At 36.8% G+C, this 16,951-nt stretch overlaps 1 protein-coding gene across 2 annotated transcripts in view; it reads right to left on the bottom strand.

The window, feature by feature from the left end:
• Positions 1-1,670: 1,670 nt before the first annotated feature.
• LOC149942979 (endoplasmic reticulum-Golgi intermediate compartment protein 3) overlaps positions 1,671-16,951 on the bottom strand; it is a 53,676-nt gene continuing 38,395 nt past the window's right edge. For both annotated transcript variants that reach the window (XM_090178893.1, XM_090178894.1), the window contains exons 10-13: positions 10,044-10,108; positions 8,888-9,024; positions 4,600-4,655; positions 1,671-2,644 (exon numbers count right to left, since the gene is read on the bottom strand). In XM_090178893.1, coding sequence (XP_090035019.1) covers positions 2,565-2,644; positions 4,600-4,655; positions 8,888-9,024; positions 10,044-10,108 — 338 coding nt within the window. In that variant the 3' untranslated portion in view covers positions 1,671-2,564. The remainder of the gene's footprint in view (positions 2,645-4,599; positions 4,656-8,887; positions 9,025-10,043; positions 10,109-16,951) is intronic.

Below are 16,951 nucleotides of genomic sequence, written 5' to 3'. Positions count from 1 at the left end.
GATTATTTTAAACTACACTGAAAATGGCCAACTTTCGTTTTCCCGCCAAATGAGGAAATAGGAAAATAATATTTTGCGGCATTCTCGATATACTCGGCAGTCGACAATGCTTAAAAATTTAAAACATTGCGTCGTCTTCTATAATTTCTTTTTGTAATGCAGCGGCTTTTAGGATGGCTCCCGCCTTTTCCGGAAACGAAGATGAAGCGAGCTCTCCCATTGGCCGAAGTAGCGTTGCGCCAAAATCTCTTCCCATTGGCTGCCCTCGCGTTGGCGGAGAATTTGAGAAATCCAAGGCACATTTTTAACGAAATTAAAAATTGAATTTAAATTATCTCGTAACGCGAGTATCATTTTTGTACTTCTTTTAGGAGTAGGAATCGATAAAATATAGGTTATATATGCTTTTCATTATGCCTTTAAGAAAAAACGTTCTTATGACTTTTTAATTTGTCTGTAGGCAAGCCTAGATCATAGGCGCTACCTCGGAGAAGCTAGCGCCGTTACGCCACCTAGACTCGTTTCGGTCGCGAATATACACCGACGACAGCACGTTTTTTTTTAAAACACAAGTAATCAGCTAGGCTAATACCCAATGCACCACCTTAGGCCTAAGTCATCAAGCGACTTTTGAAGCCTTTATCCAAGGTTACTAGAGATTTGCACTAATACACGTTTTATCTACGTATCTCGTTAAGCCTTGTCGCGTGTATCGGGAACTGATTATAATTGAAAACTTTGGTTTTGTGTGAGTTTTCGTCTTACGATTTACAATGGCACGTTCCATTTTTCGTTGCGTCATATACTTTTAAAATATACAAAGTCGTGAACGATGAAAACATACTTTGGGAAGATACAAAGTTGCGTACATTTAAAATACAACTTATACAAAACGTTTTCGACGAATGGGCATTTTTACAAATTTCCAATATCACAATTTAAAAAGCGATGGGTGAAATAAAGAAACAGTATATTTGCGTCATATAAAAATTATCATAAGTGTTTATTTTCCATTCAAAACAATATAAAAATGTAAATAAGGGGTACAAGCTGGCAAGAATTCTTGGGATAACTTTATTTTAGAAGCGGAACCAGAAGGTAGGAATTCTCACCAATCTTTCAAGAAAATCCCTAAGTTATCGGCAAATTGAAGGGAATTTAATTTAATAAACATATCTCAAATAATGATTACTACACTGATAGGGTAGACTCGGTAATATTTCGATTTATTGATTTATCTTCCTGATAAAACGACGTCATCAATGTTATACGTGCGTAGAACAAAATACGCCACAGTTCAATTAAAGCTACATCAGTGACGAAGCGAAATTTTAAAAATGTCATTAAAAATGTCTCAATTGTCCGTTTAGGTTTATAAATTCGAGCGAATTCCAAGTTCAGATGACTACGGATTACAGAAGACGTTCTAAAACCAAAGTTCCGTTGGTACGCCACTCTTTTAAAGGGAACAAAAAGTGGCGTGGGGAAAATAACTGTCAGAATGTGCTCAAACTGCACATTGACACCGACTAACGAAAAAATAAAAAAAAATAATAATCAGCTAGGCTAATACCCAAGGCACCACCCTATGCCTAAGTCATCAAGCGACTTTTGAAGCCTTTTAATTCAGGTGGCCGGGTTACACTGCGTAGGAGGGTGGTGGCAAGAAAACCTTTCACGATGTAGTTCAAACTAACTCCACCTGTGGCGCTGCTGTACAACGCTTCAGTTTCACGGTGCAGTTTGAGCAGGGCCTGTAATGTAGTTTTCCCGCACGTCACTTATGTTGTCAACTTTAACCTTGGACGAATAATTACTGGACCCGAAACCAAAGGGCGAGCTTGGTTCTTTTACGGCAGCGCCGCTTGTAGCGCCGTAGTATCCAGTATTGGAAATATTTCTATACAAATACTAAACGGACTACATTAGGCCTAGCGTTCTTAGCTCGTCACTGTCGTCAAAGCGTACACCTTTATTTCCATTTTGACTAGGCATTTTTAAATTTATGAACTCTTTAAACCTTCACACAAACTATATATGCAAAAACCTTAAAGCGAACTTCCTATTTAAATTAATGAAATCATTACCCTTTTATTTTTATTCCAATACAATTACTACTGAATAATCTAAAGCCTCTTAAAATTCCAAAAGCCTTACTTCTATTAAAATCAGCAGAGCAGAGGGCGGAGTGTAGGTCATCTGACATTTTTGTATTTGGATAGAAATATTTCGAGATTCTCTTGGTGGGAGCGCTGACGGGCGATGCAAATGGTGGAACCGGGGATTTTTCTTAGGTTTCGAGTCCAGTAATTATTCGTCCAAGCTTTAACGGACATAGAATAAAGACCAACAATTTTCACTATTTGAAATTCGCTTTAGAAATTTAAATCAAAATGAATATTTGGAACAAATAAGTAACCATTTTGCAAATCTTTAAATTTCAAACCACAGGTTTTAAATCGTTGGGAGACATTGGAATTCGCTCTTCATTTTGACACGATTTGAAATTCTGTATTAATTAAGTAAAGCCTTCTCAAAACTGACGTCCGGTGTATCTTTAGTATTTAACTAGCTTTTCCGAGTTCAATTTTCTTTTGGATTACTCTAGCAGAATGATAAATTGCGGAATCCACCAAACCAGCCACTTGAAAATAAAAACAATAAACACCTTGAAATGATCGATTTACAACAGCCTTGGACTAATTAACTCGGGACTTTTGGCTTCCACTGAAATAGCCCAACAAGAGCGCGATATGGTTATTCTTATTCCTCTATCGGGGAAAATAGACGTAACAGCCACTGCGCAAGTGCGAAGGTATCACAAGCCGAAAATTTCAAATGTTGAACAACGGCCAACTTTGATCTATCGTGCTACAGCGGGCAACCCATTCATCGAAATTCCGAGTGCAAGGATTTTCCCCCCTATAAACTGTATTATAAACTGTAGGAGTTCAGCGCCACGTTCGTTTTTATATTGGCTTCAATGCAAAAACTATTCTAAAAATAATATTCCGCTAGGGGTGCTCAAACCATACAGATATCTTTTGCTCATAGGTTAACATAGAAACTTCAACGAATGGGTTGGCCGCTGTAGCGCGAACAGCTCGTGACCAAAGTTGGCCGTGGTTGAACGTAAGCTACGCCAGGGCCGGCCCTACCAAGTCTCAGGGGGGCGCCACAGTGGTAAAGAAAAATAAAGGAAAAAATATTTTTATATTTGGAGCAAGCAAGGGGGGCGCCATAATCGGATCTCGCTCCATCCTAAAACTTGCCTCGGGCCCGCACTGTTAAACGCCACCTCATAACTATCAAAAATATTAGCTATGAGAGACGCAAAAAGGAGAGGACGCTACTTAACAGGATCGATCCGTGTGATACTTTCGCAGAGTGAATAACTCAATTTTTCGCCAGTAGAGGGATGACCCTAACAGGGTTGGTCATAAGGATATTTTTTTTTAAGTAGTCAGCCTGACTAGTGAGCCTCCTATCTTAATTTATTTTAGTAGTCACTGACTAGTGGGGGTAAAATGGGGGTATAAAAACAATAAGTACAGCCAACATTTTGCTTTACCCGTTAGAATTAAAATAGGAGTTTATTATAACTTGATGAGTTACATGACTTTGGCCGATCACATTTTTTAAAAATAAAATGGGATTGATGAATGATGAATTTATGATACGCCATATTCGCCATTATTTATGAATATTTAGGTAATTTTTCAATAATCAAATTGACTTTTCCGTCATTTTTTTCTCACTCGTGTTGCGACAGTCTAGAACTTAGTAGCAAATCCCGCCGCCAGCAGTTTTCCACTACGTTCTAGACTGTCACGCCGCCAGTGAGTATTGATGGAAGGTTGACCTTCCCTGTGGGGGTTATACTCCCTTTAGGAACAACACTCCAATTTAGATTCACTTAAGTTAGCGTATAAAAGTTTCTATGGTAATTTTGACAGAAAAATTAAGCCTTCAGTACAATTTATAGTATTTTATTTTTCATAGCGAGCGTGGTAAATAAAAGTAATAAACTCTCATCAAACTAAAAACATTAAGCGCCCTAACAAAGAGATAAATCTCGAAGGTAGCGTCATTTTCACAGACGTCACCCATATAATTGCACCATCCACTTCAAAAATACGCGAGTGCTATTAATGGTACGGCTAAGACGTCATCGTTACGCGAGGCGTCGTTATGTAACTATAGTTGCCTATCGTAGATCTATATTTCTTTATTCGATTCCCATTTCCCAGTGGGTGTATATTAATAACTTCGTGGTTCTACTAAAAGGGCCACACCACGAACGAATTTAGTTGTTTCCCTCGCGAGTTTTATTATTAGGGCTTGTTAAAAAGTAGAAATCACTAAGCGAGAGCGTAAAATTAACTACGCTTGCCTAGCTTGTTATTATGAGAAGACGCGTAGTTTAGTTTTTTGGTTCCAAGACAATTGGAAGCATCGTCGAAGCCTTCCTTCACATTAAAACAAGAGTGCCACGTTACTTTATAATATCGCTGGTTAAAAATAAATCCTTACAGACGGCGGTGGTTCTATATTTAGGGTTTCAAATTATTACTAACGGCTGATTTAAGGGTTTCTCACCTGTAAATACTCCTCCAATGATCGCGCAAACACTCGTTAAGAAATGCAGAAATGACCTAAGAATAAAAATAAAAGTATAACTATCAATTCTGATCATGGGAGAAAATCCTTTCGGAGGGGTAACGCTATAAATAACTATTTTTTGTATCACTTTTGGCAATGAACAAGACATTACTCTGATCATGATGAAGATGGCGTTTCTGCTAGGAGCAACAAACACAAGGAGAACGCAGCTAGCCTTTAAACACGCTAACGAAGGGTTGTGTACGAATTTCATTGGACGAGCGGCACGAGCCTTTACGCTGAACGTTTTACGGAAAGGGGGAAGACACTTTCCGAATTTTCCCCTTCCGACGGCAGCAGGCGCTAAAGCGTCTAGCCAATAAAAAACGTACGCAAGAAACTCCACGACTTTTGACGGGTTGCGTTCTCCTTGTGTGGGGTGTTGTGTTTGTTGCTCCTAGGTTTCAGCATCTATTTAACAACGTGTTATTTGGAACGTGCGCCGTAATTAAAAAGGAACGGGAAGTGTTTTGTAGCGCCATCTTCAGCATAGTCGGAGTAAAAATCTTCCTCAATATTTGAAAAGCATGTATTGGTTTCATGTAGTAGCGTCCCAAACATTTCATTTCGGCAACGATTGCCATGGGGCACCGGGAGAGCTCCCTCTTAACCTTTTCATTGAGTTTCAAAGGTTCCTCGAGCAACTGCTGCACCTTTGGAGATTCAACTGTGGAAGCTTCCGTCAACACCCTCCCCTCGGCTCAAATTTCCGAAAAATTAAAAAAAAAACAATTACTTTTCGCTACGCTCCTGCTCTTTTAAACCCATATTGCATTTTTAGCTGTGTTTCAACACCAAAGGCAAAATGATTAAATTGCATTGGTTTAACTTGAATAATCGGTGGAACTTAAAATTCATTTTGCGCGTGAAAATACTGCGCCATGTTAGGGTATAATTAAGCCCCATTTTCATGCTCGCTGGTAGCGGGTAAAAATCGACAAAATCCGCTTCCGCTACACACTTTTTCACTTTCCGCGTCGATCTGTTTCAAACAGATATTTTAGCTTTATTTTCACGCTTTCGAGTCGCGGAAGCGAAATTTGACAATTTTTATCCGCTACCAGCGAGCATGAAAATGGGCCTTAAAAGCGGGTAAATATGTCAGCTATACATCACAATGTAAAGGTAGTGTCACGCGCATAAACGTCATTTTGAAATCGGTCAATTAAAAATAAAACATTTAGAATATTATACTGAAGTGTTGGTTGCACGAAATGTCGATAGTAATAAAATCGAACGCATGAGGGCTTGTTTTGAAGCCCTGGGGGCCTATTCTGTAAATATTCGAAATCCAATTTTCGATCGAAAACTAGATTTCGAACTTCGAGATCTCGACGAATGGTATTCGGTAAAGATTTCGAATAAGCATAAATCAATGGTATAGGGTATAGGGTATCGAGATCGAATTCTCATTCGATTTTATACAGAATCGCCCCCCTGGAAGTTATCTTTCCATAAATGTAATTGTCGAAACAAATTTTCAAGCCAAAGTGTACTAGGTTTGGGTCCAAAACTCTACTTTTTCGCTCCTCAAAATCGAAAAATTTTGCTCGAATTTTTCTCCTCTGTAGCACGAGCAAATCGAGGCTGTACTATTTTATTTACTTGTAGAAGTTTTCAAACCAAAGATTTTTAATCATAATATTAGGCTTATTATCGAAATAAAAAATATTGTTTTTAAGCGCGCGCTTCGCGACGCGTGCGACACAACGTTTTTACGAAGAATAAAATAATAACAGTTCTACAAGGCTTGCTTCGGTTTCATATCAGTTTTCTACTACGTAGGCTTGTGTATGCCTATTTCAGTAGACGCTTAAATAAAACCAGTTCAGCGATTTTCCCAGAATTAGTAATACAGAGAGCCAGGGCATACTTGTAAAAACGTAATATTTTAAAGCACGCGCTGCTTAATATTTCAGTATAGAAGGGCTTGTTCAATTTCACACGAGCCTCCTAAAAGAAAAAAAAATGCGCGTGCGCTATCTACTTATCCTTACAATTAAAACTAACTTAACCACGTGACTATTTTATTCGGTGGCTCGCGCATGCGCGTAGCAGAGGAAAGTAAAAGAGAGCGGCATTTATTGAAGCGCCTATTACTACTGCGTAGGATTTTTTCCTGGGTGTTAAATCAACCTGCTTTTAATCCCAGATGTAAAGAAATGTATTAAAGACAATTAGCCAATTATACGATTCGCATTTTCTGACGTCACGGGTGCCGAAAATAATTTAAGAAGTCTGGATAATCGCCGAAAAACTCGATTTCCACCATTTTGTCTTCTTTTTATAATAATTCAAAGACCGCTTAACCGATTTTGACGACATTTTCTGTACGTGCTATAAAATGTTTGCTCTTTATAATGAATGATTAATCATCCATAGCTAAAATTTCGTGCCACCAACACTTTAATGAACGGCAAATTAAATAATTGCCGAAAACTGTGGAAAATCGGTCACCATTTCGGGAAATCGATCGATTTCACGTGGTTTTGTAATTTGAGATAAAATATAGCTATAAAAAGTTATCCGAAAATTGAAATTTGAAACTTCATAAAATTTTTAGATAGTGGGATAATTTGCCCAATAATGCAAAATCGACGCATAGTTCCATTACAAATGAAGTATCACGATAATTTATTAAGGTGAATAACAATAGCAGGCAGCCCAGACAAAAAATTAAATTCCTTATAGGAAAAATAGGATTTTTTTAATTATGGGATTACACAGGACTCAAAATGTGACTTTATAGGATAATATAGGACAAAAATTTCTTAGTTAAAGGATATTTATATGGTAAATCCCAGGTTAAAATCAGTTTTTTTTTTTAAAAGTATGCAAATTTTATTTTTAAGTAAAATACTGGAGTGATTTTTTTGGTTTCATTGTAAATTCTCACTAAAACTTTCATAATAATAACATAAATTTATAATGTTACAAGACTAAATCGTTCTTAAATACCTTGCTCTATGGAAGCAACCCAGAAAATATGTAGCGATAGTTTTCGTTTGAGAATAATGCAACTAAGTAATTATGTGCATTGAAAGCACATACTACCTCAAATATATAGGACTTTATATTACATATCCAGAAATTACAGGCTAATATAGGATAGATTGAAAAATATAGGCTCTTACAGGAATTATAGGGCCACTGGGCTGGCTCTTACTGGAATAATAGTGCCACTGGGCTGGCTCTTACTGGAATTATAGGGCCACTGGGCTCGCTCTTACAGGAATTATAGGACCACTGGGCTGGCTCTTACAGGAATTATAGGACCACGGGGCTGGCTCTTACAGGAATTATAGGACCACTGGGCTTTGTCCTTACTGGAATTATAGGACCACTGGGCTGGCTCTTACAGGAATTATAGGGCCACTGGGCTGGCTCTCACAGGAATTATAGGACCACTGGGCTGGCTCTCACAGGAATTATAGGACCACTGGGCTGGCTCTTACTGGAATTATAGGACCACTGGGCTGGCTCTCACAGGAATTATAGGACCACTGGGCTGGCTCTCACAGGAATTATAGGACCACTGGGCTGGCTCTTACTGGAATTATAGGATCACTGGGCTGGCTCTCACAGGAATTATAGGACCACTGGGCTGGCTCTCACAGGAATTATAGGACCACTGGGCTTTGCCCTTACTGGAATTATAGGACCACTGGGCTGGCTCTCACAGGAATTATAGGACCACTGGGCTGGCTCTCACAGGAATTATAGGACCACTGGGCTGGCTCTCACAGGAATTATAGGACCACTGGGCTGGCTCTCACAGGAATTATAGGACCACTGGGCTGGCTCTCACAGGAATTATAGGACCACTGGGCTGGCTCTCACAGGAATTATAGGACCACTGGGCTGGCTCTCACAGGAATTATAGGACCACTGGGCTGGCTCTCACAGGAATTATAGGACCACTGGGCTGGCTCTCACAGGAATTATAGGATCACTGGGCTGGCTCTCACAGGAATTATAGGACCACCGGGCTGGCTCTCACAGGAATTATAGGACCACTGGGCTGGCTCTCGGATTTGTTTACCATAAGAATGTCTACGGTCAAAAAGGAATTTTTAAAAGCCGTAAATTAATAGTTCAATAGACAATTTCCTGCTCTAGATCTAGGTAATTTTCTCTAATTTGACAAAAGCAGACTCGTTTCGGTCGCGAATGTTAAATATTACCTTTTTATAACCGATCAAAATTGTCTGAAATAGATGCTTACTTATTTTTCTCCGCGTACTTGACCATTAAGGGGGCGAGTTCGTAGTGAACAAATACTCCTGGAAGACCATGTTCACCGGACGCCACTGACACTTGTTTCTGATGCCGGGTAACGGCGAATTGGTTTGTGTACAGCGTCTGGAAACAAATCGAAACAAATTGTGACTAACTGATATGTCCTGAAATCTGCATCGAGAAGTTGCAATACTGAGACATTTTTATTATTGAATGCTCCAAGTTGAAATAATTTTTGTAATTATATTTTTCAAACTTATTATGTTAAATATAAAATGTGTATAATTTTAAGTAATTATAATAAAATAATGACATTTTTTACAATCGAAATATTAAATAATACGTAAATAAATATAACTTATGTTAAGAAAATGTTAAACACGTGTGATCTAGTGGAAACAGAATTCGAACCTTGGTCATTCATTTAAAACATTTATAGGTGTTGCAACCTCCAGATGGCAGATTATAATTCTGAAAAGTATAAGAATATGTAACATAATCACTGATAACCAGGAGGTTAAATTCCTGGCTGATAAGAATGCCATAAAGGATTTTTAGTTGATGAAACGTTGTTCAAGGGGATATGACGCAAAGTACGTAATTTCCAACGCCATGACGAATAACGCGTCATACACTTTATAGATGCGAAACGGAAGTTAAAGGGCCACATCGACATTTGAATGATTCGGCCCGAATTTAACACGTGGTATCAGATACGACCAATGATATTCTAGCGCGTGAAACAGGCCAAATTGAAACGCCGATGTGGCCCTTTAAAGAAGCGGAAATTTTAAACGCTCAGAATGCCTAACGCGTTGCTTAATTTGTCTCGTGTGAAACGAGCTGTGATTGAAAATTTTTCTATGGAAATGTTATAGAAAGGCATACTTTTTAGTTATTATGTTACATATGGTATAAGAACATTGTCTTGGCTCAAGCTAATTTTAAGTAAATAAAGCGTTGTTGTCTCGTGTGACATTATATTATACCTGAGTTCACGAAGACTTAACGGGGAAGAAACCGTTTTTCGAAAACATAATTTCGCTGAGGTCGTTGCTCAACGAGATGTAGGATCTTGCTGAACGATTTCTTAGAACATGAAACTTTCTATATAAACTAGAAAAACCTAAAAACATAATTACCTGTCCATCAATTCTGGAATACATGGTTGGCACAATTTTTATGTAGTATTGAAACATCATGGCTCCTAAAAATATATTAAGTTTAATTCCATATTGAAGAAAAAACAGAGTCATGTGTCATATGAAGCTGAATTCAGCAGATAGAGACCGCGTAGTCATAGTGAGGTGGAAAAAAAATGGAGTCTCAAAAACCCTTGGCTGACGGTAGGATATTTTACAACGCAAAGAGTTATAAACTATTCAATTCATGTTTCCGTCGTGTTTACGCTGTACATTTACGATAATATTTTTACGTCTACATTTTAGTTTGGTTTTCCGTGAAATTTTTACGTATGTGTCTTCCAAGCTTAAGCATGGAACGAATATTAATCATTTTCTTAAAAAATGACTCTTCGAAACTGAATTTAAGACTTGGCCAATAACCAGTATTGTTTAGTAAGATGGGCCCATAATTTTTGTGGCCTCTTAGAAAAATTTTTGGGACCCTTTTGATTTCTTACAGCTAGCAAAATTTGGTGATTAACCCTCAAAATTAAAATTTTATTCTTGCACTAAAAATAAATGTAGTTTTAGTAAACCAATAACCACCAAATGGTATCACTAACAAGGAGAGTACCCGAGGTGTTTATTGCCGATTTTGTTCAAAGTCGGGCGTAATGTAGACCTATATGAGAAATGAAATTTCCCAAAAGGAGATGTTGCACTACCCATTCGTTTTGCTATAGCAACCGAAAAAGTTTTTGATCACTTAAAACAATAAAATCTCCATTTAAAAAAGCATGGGATTTTGAAAAAATTTTAAAATCACGAAATGTGTAATTTGGACCACATTTAGGTAAATTTCATCAAGTTTGGGAATATTGAAACATTTTTAGGGTAAATTTGTAACAAATTGTGGTAAAATAAGGGAAAAATCTTATTTTGGTTGTAAGTGGTCAAAAACATTTTCGGTTGCCATGGCAAATCGAATGGGTAGTGCAACGTCTCCTTTTGGGAAATTTCATATCTCATATAGGTCCACATTACGGCCGACTTTGAACTAAATCGGCAATAAACACCTCGGGTACTCTCCTTGTAAGTTTTAATGGTTTTGAGTCGTTTAGTAACATTTTTAGGGTCCTATCAAATGTAAGGTAGGCAAATTATGTCGACTGAAGTTTCCAAGGGTGGCGACCGTGGCGTGCTGGGGAAGGTCGCTGCAATGGGCCCCAAAAATCATGCTTGTAGGCCTTTTTCCGCCGGGCCCGGGGATTTGACTGACAATAACTATCGTGAAAAAAGGCGTGACAGCAATTTCAAAAGTTGGAAAACGGTAGACGCTAACGGATTTTATTCCTATTTCCTCCAAGTGGTAGATTTTGGAAGCTGATGCATAGCATAGGCCCTTCGGGTCATTCCAGGACAGATTTTCCCACTTGTTCACCCGACCATCGCAAAATTTCGTGAAAACTTGTATTTAGGGTTAATTTGACCGTAGAAGATTGGTTGAGCGGTTGCTGAGATACAGTGTAGTCACATTCAGGGCCGTCTTTACATACTGTTGGACCCCTGGCACTTTTAATTTTGGGGGCCCCCTCGAGTGGCGTAAAAATGGGGGGGGATGTTAATGTACCCCCTTAATTTTTAGGAATAGCACCAGCCCTCCCCGTTGAATAGTAAAAAGTGGTGGGGAGTCGCAAAATTCACCGTCTAAACTGCACCCCCTAAATCTAGAACTTTCCTAAAATATTCGCCTCTGGGAACGTTCGGTGTATACAGTGATTTCAGTATCACGTGGCACAACGTCACCTAGAAAAAAATCCCGCCTAAAATGGCGGCTATAGCCAAAGCTACGAATAAAATATATTCGTATATTATATACTCTATAAAATAAAACAAAATCTTCTAAAACAACTTATCTATAATTTTTACATTAAAAATATGTTTAGTAATATTTATCTCGGTCACTTTATCTGATTTTACTTATTTAAAAAAAACAGAAGTTTTCAAATTAATCAGCCTAAGCTCCAGAGAAGGGGCAAATGTGTATATCTCTTCTAACTTGGTGCCGAATTTTCGTTACCGAACTTTTTCTGTACTCCGAATTTTTCCACCGGCTATCGGCTAATAATTTACAGCAAATTTTCCAACATCGAGCTTACCTATAGCTAGCCCTATACCCCATTATACAGTTTAATTAAACGCAGGCGGCAGACAGTGAGACTGAAACGATGGCATAGGCCTAACAAGCAACAAAGTCGGCCTAGCACCTAGGAATTGAAAAAAATAACTGTAGAAAAGTTAAAAACAAAAATAATTCTTATGTGACTCACATTTTTGAAAATGACATTGAACCCTAGCATTAACCATTTTTTATCTCAGCTTCTACTTAACCCAAAAATTCGAAAGAGGGCTCATTTTAAAGGAATTGAAGAGTGCAATGTAAATAAGCACTTAGGTTCATGCTATATATAAGATAAAATACAATAAATCAAGTTTTAAATAGTTGACCTTTGACCCTGAAAATAGCTCATTTTTAATTTTCAAAATTTAATTTTTTTCCGCATTCCCTATACGCGCTTTAGTTGCAGTCAAAAAACTGCGAGGGTAAATTTTTTTGTTTTCGAGAAAAAAAATTATTTTGTATACCCCTCCTTAAAAAAATATATAGAAATTTAAAAAATATATAGAGGGTGTTAAATAAAAAACGTTACAGAGCCAATTACTCAACATGTGTTTTAAGTAAGAATTTTAAATTTGCAGGTTACATAGATGGTGCAGGGGGACAAATGTCAATGAAAATTTCAATGACCTTGAACCGGGTCTTCAAGGTCATTCAAATTTTATCTTGAGAACCATTAGAATTAGAAAAATGGTTCCAATTAGAAATGTGTTCTACGTTTAATTTTAAGTCTAAGCAACTTTGACCCGATCTAATTTGACCAATGGGAAGCCGAGAAATGTTAGACCAAAAACCATAAAGTCGTGTGTGGTATTCTAATCTTAAATTTCTATATATTTTTTAAGGAGGGGTACACAAAATAATTTTATTTCTCAAAAACAAAAAATATTACCCTTGCAGTTTTTTGACTGCAACTAAAACGCGTATAGGGAATGCGGAAAAATAATTAATTTTGAAAATTAAAAATGAGCTATTTTCAGGGTCAAAGGTCAACTATTTAAAACTTGATTTATTGTATTTTATCTTATATATAGCATGAACCTAAGTGCTTATTTACAATGCGCTCTTCAATTCCTTCAAAATGAGCCCTCTTTCGAATTTTTGGGTTACGTAGAAGCTGAGATTAAAAATGGTTAATGGTAGGGTTCACAGTCATTTTAAAACATGTGACTGCACTGTATCTCAGCAACCGATAGTTTTCGGTCGTGAATAGAGCTTATTGAAATAATTGAAACTTTTCACCTGTACGGTATGCAACAAGTGTTTACTTTTAACCATGTAACTTTTATTGACATATTAAGGCTTAGCAAAAACAACGACGTTCTGTTTACAGGTGAAAAGTTTCTATTATTTCAACAAGCACCAAATAAAGGATATTACTTCTTGGCGATTTCTTTGAAGAGGTTTCATAAGCAGATAATATTATAACAGGGTTTCCATGCATTTTTGCTATAAATTAACACCAAAAACTTTACGGCAGTCATTGCAGAACCGTTACTTTTGCCAAAGATAATATAAAACTCGCACCCTAGATTAGAAAACATTGCCTTGCACGTAGTCAATAGCGTTTACCCTTTTCCTGCCGGAACTCCAAAAACATTTGCTCCAATGTTACCATGGTAACCAACTATAGATAAGACCACGGCCAAGTTAGTTGGCCAGCGCGTCATCAAAGTTGGCCGTGATCGAATAAAATGACAATATTCGGTCTCTCTTTCTAATAGGCGCTTAAATAAAACATATTCCCAGAAATTGCCAAGAAGTAATATTTCCGACAGCCAGGACTCATAAGTTACTATTTATATAGGGCTTGTTGAAATACTAGAAAGCTGGAAACCTTTCTCGAACGTAACATCGGTTTTTTGCTAAGCCTTAACATGCCAAAAAAATACCTGGTTAAAAGGAAACACTTGTTGCATACCGTACTGCAAAAGTAATACGTTTAGTTCTAAAGGAATTAGTTTTCATCTTTTTCCGAAAGATAATTTTATACGAAATGAATAGTTGATTTTATAAAATAAAAAGTGGTCTTGCCCAACTTGTTAAAATGTTGCTCTTACGTCAGAAGACACAGCTTTAGTAGTATATTTTGCGCACGAGCGATTTGCACGCGCGCTAAAAAAACCCTATATTCCTCGCGAATGTAGCGCGCGCTAGTAGGCTTATGAAAGTAAGAGACTGTGACGTAAGAGCAACATTTCAACAAGAAGGCCACGTTAGTTTTTAAAAAGAACTATTAACTCTGCCTCCATGAGAAGCCTTAAAATTGCCCGGTAATATAAAAATATTCCGTATAATCAATTATTTATACCATAAGAGGATGATAATAATAATAATATTATCTTCTTATACTTAGTTTTAGTAACATTATATATTTTACCTAGAATATATTATCGAAAATTAACATTAGTATGCTCCTTATACACGTGAGCCGACGCATTTCTTATTTGACGCAAAATTCTCATGCGGGCAAAAACGCGTCTCAAATTGGTTTGAATACGACCAAAGATAATTTAAACTCGTACCCTAGATTCGAAATCACTCTCTCGGGCGTTGCCGATAGCGTTTACCCACTTCCAGTCGGAACACAGAAAAAATTCGCTCCATGGTTTGCGCCTTACCGCAACCACGGCCAACTTCGAACACGCGCTATATAGCACGGCAGCGCGTGATCGAAGTTGGCCGTGCCACAACCGATGGAGCCCGATTTTTCTGAGGTCACGTGCCGGAAAAGGGTAAACGCTTCGTAACAAAGCCGTCAATGTGAAAGCTCTCAGTATTCGAATCTAGGGTACGAGTTTAAATTATCTTTGATACGACTCTTTGGCTAGATATTCTAACCGTTTAACCGATCGACCGGAAATAGTTCCTTCCCAGATGAATTTCGAGAGGGGAGTAAAAACCGAGTATCTTTTATTGAAGCGTCCATTGAAGTAATCGAACAATTTTTAACCATTCATCATTCCTTTCATTGTCTTCTTTTACAATTTATAGCCAAATATATTTCAGATAACTTTATTTACTATTAATTTCCATCTGTAAATTAGTTAAACCAAATTTATTAATCATTCCTTTCATTGCCTTCTTTTACAATTTATAGCCAAATATGGCATTTTTAACCTAGCTTTCAATATTCTTAAACGTATATTATCTTTTTAATGAAAGACTTTTCTTAAAAATGAGGGCGGAGATAAAATAATTTTATTTAATTTTATTATCTTAAATGTTATAAATTTATCTTTATTTAGAAATATTGCTTTTTAAACAAGTGTCGGATCGACGTGAAGTAACTCTTTTTTCAATGGATGTCATTAGCGTCGAAATCAAAAAGCGGTACTTATAGGTAACCCTCGCGTTCATTGGATCGTTTGTAAATTGGTTAATTACCTAAATAAATTAATTTTAAACATTAGTTTTTACACGAGATACATAATTTATGTTACAGTCCTCTAAATAAAGTAAAAGTCTAATTATAATACTCTTCACAATGGCCTTCTGATGACGTTATCATTTCGTTATTTTGAATTTTAGCTTCCTTTGCCATTAATAGATGGCACCACGCTCTCCAATAAAAAACGCATTTTTTAAACCAAAATCGGTAGATTCATGACCATCTCTACTAACTGTGGCCTTTTCATAATACAGGGGCAATGTTAGAGCCATGGACTAATTAACTAATTAGAGCCGAGCAGTTGCTATTATACTGGTATCAGTATTTATAAAGGGGCTAACCACTTCCTAAAATTCTGTACACCGGTTACAGGCATATGAAACTGTAAGTTACGTAAACACTTTAGTACAGTCAAAGCTACAAATTTTACACCTATTGCGGGGAGTTATCACCCCTTCGGTATTTATCTGAGAATTAAATCTTTTTAATGTACTCTAGCGATTACTGGTACAAATAAAAAACGGTAACTGGCATGGCGGCCAGTATTAACACTACAGCTGTGACGTTACAAGTTTTCAAAATCGTATCAGACGACAACACTCTATTCTGCTACAATTATTTCTAGACAAATTTTCGCTAGGAATTTAGTTATTAATTTTTAAATTTTAAAACCCAATTTTCTCCAAAGGTTGCAAAGGGAAACTTAATAAAATTATTTAATGAACTAATTGTAACGTTTACTAATAAACGTTGAAAAAATTATAGTTATCTACATGCGTCTCTCGGAATAAACCGCGAGTTAACATGCTACAAAATGGCTTTTACCAACCCATAAACTAGTTGTAACTATTGTTTGAAATAACTTATGACTAAAAATGTTTATCCATGTTCTAAATTCGCTAAGATCTATCGAATGACAACAGCGAAAACGCTGTGCTTCTTCGGGGAAAGTAACTTCACCGCTAGGGGTCGCAGCTAAAAACTTTTGGTGCTGCGTCACTCCATTATTTCCTTATTATAAAAATGTACATATTATTTGTAACAGACAATTTTTTAATTTTTAACAAAATTTGGGCTCTTGGAAACACTGTGTGGTGGTTCAATATTCGCGTCTTTAGTAGAAATTCGATATACTTTGAAGAGCGTGCTGCCCTCTGTATAAAACATTTAAAGTATAGTTTCAAAATCGTTTTTTTGTGGAAATAAAAAACTTCGAAAAGCTTGAGATAAATTTGGCAGTAAATTACTAAATTGACAATTAAATGTTGTTTTATATTTATTTATTATTTATTGTTTATTGTTAAGGATTTAACAGAGAATTATAACTTTACGCAAATTTTTTATAAAATATTAGCG

The sequence above is a fragment of the Leiobunum rupestre genome, chromosome 6 (assembly GCF_980474605.1).
Source record: "Leiobunum rupestre chromosome 6, qqLeiRupe1.1.hap1, whole genome shotgun sequence".
NCBI classification, from domain to species: Eukaryota; Metazoa; Arthropoda; class Arachnida; order Opiliones; family Sclerosomatidae; genus Leiobunum; species Leiobunum rupestre.
This window is presented reverse-complemented; position numbering and strand designations above follow the sequence as displayed.